We start from the raw sequence: 9,143 nt of genomic DNA, 5'->3' as shown, positions 1-9,143 counted from the left end.
GAGGCACTGCCGCTCTGCTCACCTCATACTTGTTAGGGGCAATGAAGTTTAAGGTCTCGTCAGGATCATACAGGATGGAGAAGGCCAATTCCAGCACCTCCTGGGGAGAAAGGGCCCCAGTTAGGCCACAGCAGTGGGAGGGTCCTAGGAGGGTCCGGGCCCTGCACACAAAGCTAGCTCTGCACCACAAGCCTTGACCTGGGCACCACTGTCACCGTCAGGCTGGGCCGCAGGTGGCATCACTTCTGATGTGAGTCAGCAAGGGCCCTGGGCCGCAGGTGGCGTGAGGTGGGGGCCAGTGGTCATCAGGCTCAACTCACCCACTGCCCGTCCAGCTCACCCCTTTTAGAACAGGGTGCCAGTCCTGTTCCACTCGGGAAGAACCCTTTGAAAGCCAGAGTCCCTGGCACAGGCTGCCCCTGGATTTCTATAACTGCCCCGAGGCAATCTCCAAAGTTTCCAAATAAAGACGATGAAAACGTGCGGTGGCCCCACATGGGACAATGTGAGCACCAAGAAAATACCAACTCGGATGGACTGACACACATGTAAACTGCACCAGAGACACACAGCCACCGCTGTCAGGGAACGGGCTCATTCCTTTGAGAAGCCAGAAACAAAGGGGAAGCACCAAGCACTGGCCTGCCGTCCGAAACGTGCGGCTGGGGCCCGTGGCAGTGGAGGGCGGGTTGCCCTTCCCAGAGGCAGTTCAGCTAATACATGAAAGGGGGTAACTGGGCTGGAACAGCAAACCTTAATTTATGAATGGAAAGAGGCTTTGAGCGTCAGCAGCCTGCTGACAACGCAGAGAAAACCGGACAGTAAGTGCCTCTGGAGAGAGAAAAAACACTGTCCGTGCAGCACTCTTAGCCAGCCCCGCCTCAAAAAAAAAAAAAGCAACCGCACACAAAAATTCTGAACGACCACACCTCTCGATCCTATCAGTGTACAGATCTAGGGCAGAGTGAGTGGAACCATCCACGGGGGACGTGATCAGCAAAATGTACCAACCCAGCAACCTGGTTTCTTTACTAATGATTGCAGAGGGAGGGAAAAAAGGGGGTGGGGTAGACGACTTAAAATGAAGGATCTCAGAAGGTATCAACTCATCCCAGCGTGGGACCTTCCTGAAGCCTGATCTGACTACTGGGCAGAATCCATGTGTCTATGCATGTGTGCGCATACATGTGTATGTGCATGTATATAAGTGTATGTCTGAGTTTATGCATACAAACATTTTTAGAGAGAGAGAGACGATGATAAGTCATACGGTAATTGGTGGGGATGCAAACATCAGTGGAGCATTTCATGGTGTTAAATAACTATTTCTCTTTCGGTATGATTCGTGGTTATGTTTTATGAGTCCCCATATTTTAGAAAAACATACTAAATATGTGCAAGTGAAGCAATATCACACCTGGAATTTGCTTCAATATAACCACCCCTCACTTGGTGACGTGGTTAGGTTCCAAAGTCCAGGTGGCTTGCCAGGATTCATCACCACACAGCTTTCGAACTACTGAGATTCAGGCCCCGCCAGCCCGGCAAGTCACCGTCACCACTGACCATCACAACCGGCCTGGCTTGTGTAGCGCCTCGGCGTGTGCAACCGGCGCATGTGCGGTGTTAATGCGCAGAGCTGTCTGACAGTAGGCGTTTCCCGCTGTGCTAAGCGAGAGGTGCTGGCTGTGCTACCTAAGGAGAAGGCATGACAAGGGACGGGGCCACCGGGAGGGGCCGGCTAGGTCGCCATGGTTGTTGAGGGTGGGTGGCGAGTCTATATAGCTCTGGCTAGTTTTGTGTTATGTCCACAATTACACAGGAATAAATCAAGGTTGGGGGGGAATACATCTAACCTGCTCCCCGCACTTCCACCCCCCGCCCCCAGACTCTCCGGATGTCACCAGACAGCGAGTCACCCTCAGACCACCCCCACTGACCTTGTTCTGCTTCAGAGCACTCTTCTCTTTCATATGAGGACAGTCTTTCCCAGTGACAATGGCCTTAATGTCTGCAACAGGAACTGACAAAGGAGGGGAGTCAGTCTCCGGAAGCCTCCCTCAGTTGCTGGGAGGCAATCCTGTGGGGGGTGGGGGTGGGCGTGCAGGCTCCACACAGAAGGCTGGACTAGTTCTGGGAGGGGCCTTTACTATGCCTCCTGCCTCCCATTTCCGGGGACCATGGCCCTGGGGGAGCTAGCTGGAACTCACTTCGGGGCTCTTGGAGCCATCTCCCCAAGGGACAGGCCTCGGACAAGCTTTCCCGGACAACCACAAGAGCAGCAGGGGCAGTGGCAGTGCCAGGGGCCTGACTGTCTAATTGCTGCTCCTCCCCACCCCAGCCAATTCCTGCGTGGGCAGCATGGCCACTCGTTTCATGCTGAGGAGAGGAAACTGGGGCCGTGGGGAGCATGAAGTTGCAGAGTTCATGGGAATCGAGGGCACAGTCTGCATGGGCATTCGGGCAGCCTAGACTGGGAGCTTGTAACCACGGCCTTCCTTCCTACTTTGTCTTGGCCAATCCTTTGCCACCTGTGAACCTGTGTTGTCTGCCACCTGCTTCTCCAGGCGGGCGTGAGCTCTGGCAGATGGGGGCCCAGGTCCAGGGAGGTGACCTGCCCAAGATATTATCTGCTGGGAACGGAGCCAGAGCTAGCACTCAAGTCTGCTGACAGTGAGTCTGTGAACCTACTTTTCTCCTGCAGGGACTCGAACGTCACCTCCCCCTGAGGGTTGTCGTCCAGGTCGCCGTAGTGCAGAACCTTGTGGTTCAGGGCCAGGCGGCAGTACCAGAACCGCTCTGCAACACAGGGGAAGCAGAGCAGGTGAGCAAGGTGGTTCTGGGGAGCCCCTCCGCCCCAGGGAGCACAGGCTGGTTCCTCCAGCAAGCCCCTCTGGCCCGCCTCTCACCTTGCCTCCGGCGGTTGCCCACCTTCCGGAAGCTGCTGCCCTCACAGAGCCGGTTCAGGCGCTGCTGCTTGATCAGCTCCAGGATCTCAGGCTGGATCTTCTCCCTCAGCTCCCTGGGTGGGCAGGTGGCAGAGGAGCGAGGAGGTCAGGGGCCAGAAAGCTTCCTCCCCACGCACCCCTCCGGGAGGAAGGTACTCACACGATGGGGGGGGACTGGAAGTCGTCCTGGCTCATCCGCTCCGACTGGCGCAGCCGCAGGATCTCCGAGTAGCTCAGGCTGCGGAGCTTGCTCTTGAACTGGTCCAGGGAGTTGGGCTTGGAGGGCAGAGCCCGTGTGATCTGCTCTCGGACCACTTGCATGACCTATGGGGCAGGAAGCAGGCCACCCCCTGAGGCCGGGTCCTATCCTGGCGTCTTGAGCATGGAAGGCCCCACGAGCGTCTGCTGGCTGACCGAGAGGACTGGCTTATGAAGGCCAGCCTTCTGAGACTGGCCCTGGGGTGCTCCCTTCCAGCTCGGGCAGTTCATCTGTCAGTGGCGTGGGGTACAGAGCAGAGGTGGGGGAGCCAGGGAAAAATGGATCCAGACCCTGGTCCGTCCCTTAATCTGTTCCTTGAGCAAGTCAAGGCACATCCTCGGGCCCCACCTTAAAGGTGGGACACAGGCAGCCCCCTCCCTGACAAATGCTGCCACAGGCCTGTGAGGTGCTGTCTGCGGGCAAGCACGGGATCTGGCCCACTGTCCCGAGCTCAGAAAGTGTGTGAGTACCCTGAAACCACTGCTGCCCGAGACGAGGCTGGAACAACGCAGGGCAGGCGAGGGGGCGCACACCGCTGCTGGAAAACGCCCACAGAGACACCTGCTGATGGCACAGAGGGACCTAGAAACCGCTCTCCTTCTGTTTACTTTCTAACCTGTCGGGAGCAAAGGGCGCTTCACGCAGCCCCTAGATTAGCCCAGCCCGATGCTCCCCGTGCGGTGGGCTCAGGACTGCATACTGCATGTGTTCTGACGACACTGCCAGCAGTCAGGGTCGACTGGCTGGCAACTCCCAACCCGCCACGAGGAGCACAAGCTCCCAGCGCTTAACCAAGCACGGCTCCCATGGTGTGGCTGAGGTCCCTCCTGAAGGGCGGGCTCAGCAGATGCTGGGCAAACAAGGAGGGACACAGCCTGGTCAGCGGCCCGGCTAACGACCTCTGCTCAAGGATGCACGGCGAGTCAGGCGCGTGGCCCTCAGTGCCGTGGTCCCCGCTGCTTTCCCAGCTGGGCGAGGCCACGTGCCCGGTGGGTACTGTTTCACTGACCTTGTTGAAGTCCTCGGCTGTCGCCCGCATCTCTTTCCAGGTCTTGTTCAGCAGCTGGATGCAGATCCCAAAGAGCTCTTCGAAGGCGCGGTCGTGGGTGAAGAACATGGGGTGGTAGTCATTGCGCCCTTCGTTTGCTGCGCAGGGAAAGCAGCAGGCCGGGTGAAAAAGGGAACGGCACCCTCGCCCACAGTCTTGGGGGCCTCTGCTACAGAAGGCGAGGCCCCCAGGCGGGAGAGGCAACAGAAGCTGTCGGTGGGGTCTCTGCAGGCACGCAGGCGCACGCGCGTGGGGGCTGCCCCGACTTACGCAGCTCCCCGACCTGGAGGATCTCACAGAGCATCTTGGTGAGCTCGATGGCGCTGCGGCCGAAGGGGCACTCGTGCTTGTCCTCCCGGCTGCTGTTCTCCAGCACAATCTGGTGGGGGAGGGGGGACATCAGGGAGGGAAGGGCGGACAACCATGGCCCCAGGGCAGGGTGAGCCAGCCCCCAGCTGTACCCGGATGTAGGTGTCCTGGTGGACTTTAGCCAGGTAGAGCATGTTGTCCAAGGCCAGCATCCCAGGAGGAGTTTGGGTAAAGTCCATGGCGGGGTTGATGTGGTTCTGGAGAAGGAAGAAACCTGATCTGAGACCTGGTGAGCTCCCTGTGTAGGGTGTTGCCTGAGCCCCCGCCCCACTCCCTACACGCCTCTATCATTTTGTAACTCCTCCCTGTGAACACTTCCAGCACCGCCCCTCAGCGACTCACTCAGCCGCCCAGCCCCAGCACAGTGCCCGGCACCTAGCAGGTACGCAATCCTGATTCCACGGAGAGACCCCTGTCCTCATGCCCCCAGTCTAGCTTCTGAAAGACCTTAGGGGTCTCTGCCCTCTACAGTCAGGTTTGCTTTGGAGGCCAGAGAAGCCATAAGGTGTGCCGACTGCCACTGCAACTCTAGACCGCTCCTCGATGGCCCTGCCTCTGGCTGCTCACAGTCCCTTTCTGGGGCCACTATCTCGATGGAGGAGACCTTGTGGGCTTGTCTGGGAAGGCCCTCTGACTTCTTTGTCTGGGGGAACAAAGCTGCATGTTGTGATTACAAATGAATTTCCAAGAATTTGGTCCTTGTCCTTGGTTCCTGAGATGCTACAACCTTGGAAATACCCCAGTACATGTAAGTGCCTTGGATGAGGTTTCCACACCACACTGTGGGTGGCCTGTGTGACCCAGTTCCCACCTTATGGTCTCAGCTGACCTGGGGGGAGGGAACACACCTCAATGGGTCATGCCTGTGTAAGGAGGCTATGGGCATGGCTGGCCCGGGGCTTCCTGGTTGGTGAAAGACACTGAAGCATGAGGGAGGGAGAATGCTCTTGTCCCTTTTGGGAACGTGGGAAGCCCGTGGGGGTGAAGGACCCTGCACGTGTATCCTTTCTGCTGTCACAGACTCTAATTCCACATGCACAGAGACTTCTGGGAGTCAGTCTGTGGGATTCCTGAACCTGAGGGGTAGCGAGTGAGAGCAGCCTGCGGGTCAGAGGGAGGCGTGGGGACTCCCGAGCCTGTGGCCAGCATCTGAGGTTTGGGACAGGCGTAGCATCTGGAAGATTGGAGGGGAGGAAGGGGGGTGTCAGAGAAGGGGACCTGAGCTGGCTGAGACTGACCCATAGCCTGGTGTCCCCCAAAGTGAGAAGTGGCGGCGACCGTACGTACAGTGAACCCCAGCATTTTGTAGTCTTTGGTGTACATGGCTTTGCGCTTTTCAGTACCACTCCCGGGGCCGCTGCTGGGGTCTGACTCCGCGTCAAAGGCAATCCTCCGCAGTTCAAATATAACGTCTCGCTGGGCCTGCGGGGTGAAGCGGAACGCGGCCAGGGCACTCGGCAAGCTGAGGGACACCTGGCCTTTCTGAACCGAGTCACCCCGGAGGGGGACTCGCAGGGTGGGACAGGCGGATGGCGAGAAGCAAGGGCAGGGCCTGGCCTCCAGCAGGGGCCCTGTGCCCACCCCCACGAGGGAGAAAGCAGCCGCAGGGCGTGCCAGGAGAGCTCTGCTTCACCGAGCACCCACCTGGTCATTGGGGTCCATCTTGGTCATCATCCTTTCCTCCAGGAGGTTAAAAGTCAGGACTTGCAGGACATACAGTTGATGGGCCATCTCCGTTTTGATAGGGCGGTTCCCTCGGATCACGTGCTGGAAGAGGAACAGGAGGGGACCGGATGATGTGTGCCAGGAGAGCCATAGCATGCCAGTGAGAAGGGCAGCACTTGGGCAGAGGTGACCTGTCCTCCCCACGCCAGGGCCAGGCTGCACACTGCAGGCCTCCTCAGAGCCTGGAGGGCAGAGGCCTCGCCTCCCTGCAAAGCCAGCGGGGCCCCGTTGAGATTCTGAGCGGACTCCAGCCAGCACGTCAGCCGGTGACTCAACGCAGGGCAGGAGCTAGCGGGCTGGAGGAAGAGGTCCCGGCAGACTGGACCGCAGGGCCTTCTGTCTGCCTCGCGGGAATAGCATGGCTCGGACGGCGCCACACGGAGGTTTTAGAAAAGGTCTTTCTTTTTCGTCTTCAAAAATTAATCATTTTATTGGGGGGGGGTATTACAAATCTTGTAACCATCTACCATTCAATTGTGTTACACACAGTTGTGCATAGGTTGCGCCATCATTTCCAAAACATTTTTTTTCTAATTGAACCCTTGGTATCAGCTCCTCTTTTTCCCCTGCCCACCCTCCTCATGACTCCTGGATCGGTTGTATATTGTCAGGGTGAGAAAAGGTCTTTTTCCTCACATGGTTGACACAGAGGCACGAGGAGGCAACAGCTAACTCCTCACCCAATCTCCCCCCCAGCCCTGGCTCCCGAAGGCTGTCCTGCCCCCGTCCTCTCTCCTGGCACTCTGGCCTCTCCTTGCTCTCTGGGCCCTCAGCCGTCCCCTCAGTCAGTTCCCTCTTCTTCTCTGTCCCTCCTGGCTGGTCAGTGTTTGTGCTCTTGTCTCTGCCTGGCCTGCTGTCATTCCCACAATACCCTGCTTGTGCCTCCTCATGCCCTCTCTGCCTCGCCCTCCACCGACCCCGACCCTCCTCACTGCAGCACGCCTCGGGCCCAGCTTCCCACACACGTCGCCTTGAGTCCCCACACTGCCTGGGTCCCTCGTGTTCATGTTCCGTCGGGCTTTACATCTCGAGAGCTGGGCGGTGCAGTGAGGGAGCCGCTAGCCAAGTGCGACCATTGGCATGTCCAGCAGTTAAAATCAGGTAAAATGAAAAACTCTATTCCTCAGTCGCACCGGCCCCTTTTCAAGTGCTCAGTAAGTAGCTACACAGGCAGGTGGTGGCCACCACGTTTCTGGCTGCAGCGGCATCCCCTGCCCCCTACCTGGCAGCGTTGCTCGGGACCCTCTACTTCTAGGTCAACTCTTTCAGAGCATGCTCTAACTTGAGATCAGCAGCTCTGGCCATCCATCAACCTCAGACTGGTGCTGCCCCACGGGGCAGCCAGAAGTCACCTGTGCCTGCTGAATGCTTGAGCCACGGCTAGTTCAAACGGCAGTGTGCCGCAAGCCCAGCATCTGCTCGGGACCCTGAAGCCCGAGGAGGAAAAGGAGCTGGAGAAGGCCTCGCAGGTAGCTTTTATTACCGATGACACGCTGAGGTGATATTGTTTTGGGATGCTTGGGTCGGACTCGCGGTGGCCCTGCGCACCACAAAACCAAGCACTGTCTGGTCCTGCAGCTTCTCACAGCTGTTCTGATGCTGCGGTGCCTCGGGGTAGCCACTGTCTGTCTGTCCTGCCGAGGGCCTTCCTCGTTCACTGCCCTTCTGTTTTACCAAGCATGTCTTTCTCCAGGGGCTGGTCTCTCCTGATACCACGTTCCAAGCAGGTGAGATGCAGTCTCACCGTCCGTTTCCAGGGGGCATGCCGGCTGTGCTTCTTCCAGGACTGCTTGGCTTGTTCTTCTGGCGGCCGGCGGGGCTTGCTCCATATTCCTCACCGGCACCGGCACGCAGATGCCCGATGCTTCTTTGCCTTCCTTAGTCAGTGTCCAGCTCCGAATGTCCAATGCGGGTTTATTTGTGTCAGTTTCCTCACTGCCACCAAGTCCACTCTGACTCACGGCGACCCTACATGACAGGTGGGCTTCCGAGACTGTAACTTCATGGGAGTCGAAAACGTGTCTCTTCCCTTATTTTGAATACCTCAAGTTAAATGGAATCTACTGCCGAAACGAAGTCCCCCCATCTCATTTTACTTTTTGTACTGTTACTACTCTCTCTTGTCCAGTGGTCCCCGCTTACAGTGACCCTGTGGGGCAGGGTAGAACAGGCCGCGAGCTTTGCAGAAGTAACCTGTCTCGCCTGCTCCTGGCGAGAAGCCACCAGCTTCTCAGTGCGAGGCCACCGGGGCTCGTCACCAGTTCGACAGACATAATGAGGTACGTGGCTCATATTCTATTCCCACTTGGTGGGCGACTCGCAGCCTCTGCCCTTCACTGGGACCCTTTCTGTCTCTTGAGATCTACACTGCCCAGGGTGGCAGCCCCCTCCATGCGGGCACTTAGGTTTCAAGGGAAATGAAATGAAATGAGGAATTTGGTTCTCAGTCACACTGGACATAGCTCAAGTGCTCACCAGCCATTCCTGGCTGGCAGCTGGGCCTTTAGACACCATGTCCCTAAGGGCAGAAAGTTCTGTTGGCCAGCGCTGCTCTCTAGGGGGTTCCAGGGTGCACCTGAGCCGATTCAGCCCTGCCTAGCCCTCCCTCGGTGGCCCTAAGGGCAGAAAGTTCTGTTGGCCAGCGCTGTTCTCTAGGGGGTTCCTGGGTGCACCTGAGCCGATTCAGCCCTGCCTAGCCCTCCCTCGGTGCTCCCCACCCACCCCCAGCACTCCCTCCTCGACAGCAGATGCAGGGGCTTCATGCTTAGGATCCCTCAACCTTCCTCCCCTTGCT

The 9,143-nt window shown here is 58.0% G+C and overlaps 1 protein-coding gene across 5 annotated transcripts in view; it reads right to left on the bottom strand.

Moving 5' to 3' along the window:
* Window positions 1-9,143, bottom strand: part of ELMO2 (engulfment and cell motility 2) — a 29,051-nt gene that overhangs the window by 2,412 nt on the left and 17,496 nt on the right. For all 5 annotated transcript variants that reach the window (XM_045295162.1, XM_045295163.1, XM_004698034.2 and 2 more), the window contains 10 exons: window positions 6,269-6,391; window positions 5,912-6,046; window positions 4,717-4,821; window positions 4,526-4,634; window positions 4,217-4,353; window positions 3,109-3,272; window positions 2,910-3,022; window positions 2,692-2,799; window positions 1,941-2,023; window positions 23-100 (listed from right to left, as the gene is read on the bottom strand). In XM_045295162.1, the coding sequence (XP_045151097.1) occupies window positions 23-100; window positions 1,941-2,023; window positions 2,692-2,799; window positions 2,910-3,022; window positions 3,109-3,272; window positions 4,217-4,353; window positions 4,526-4,634; window positions 4,717-4,821; window positions 5,912-6,046; window positions 6,269-6,391 (1,155 nt within the window). The remainder of the gene's footprint in view (window positions 1-22; window positions 101-1,940; window positions 2,024-2,691; window positions 2,800-2,909; window positions 3,023-3,108; window positions 3,273-4,216; window positions 4,354-4,525; window positions 4,635-4,716; window positions 4,822-5,911; window positions 6,047-6,268; window positions 6,392-9,143) is intronic.

This window comes from Echinops telfairi, unplaced genomic scaffold, assembly GCF_000313985.2.
Source record: "Echinops telfairi isolate 266 unplaced genomic scaffold, ASM31398v2 ScPeMD7_5592;HRSCAF=6446, whole genome shotgun sequence".
Taxonomy (NCBI): Eukaryota; Metazoa; Chordata; class Mammalia; order Afrosoricida; family Tenrecidae; genus Echinops; species Echinops telfairi.
Note: the sequence above shows the minus strand (reverse complement) of the source record. Positions and strands in the feature narration are given on the sequence as shown.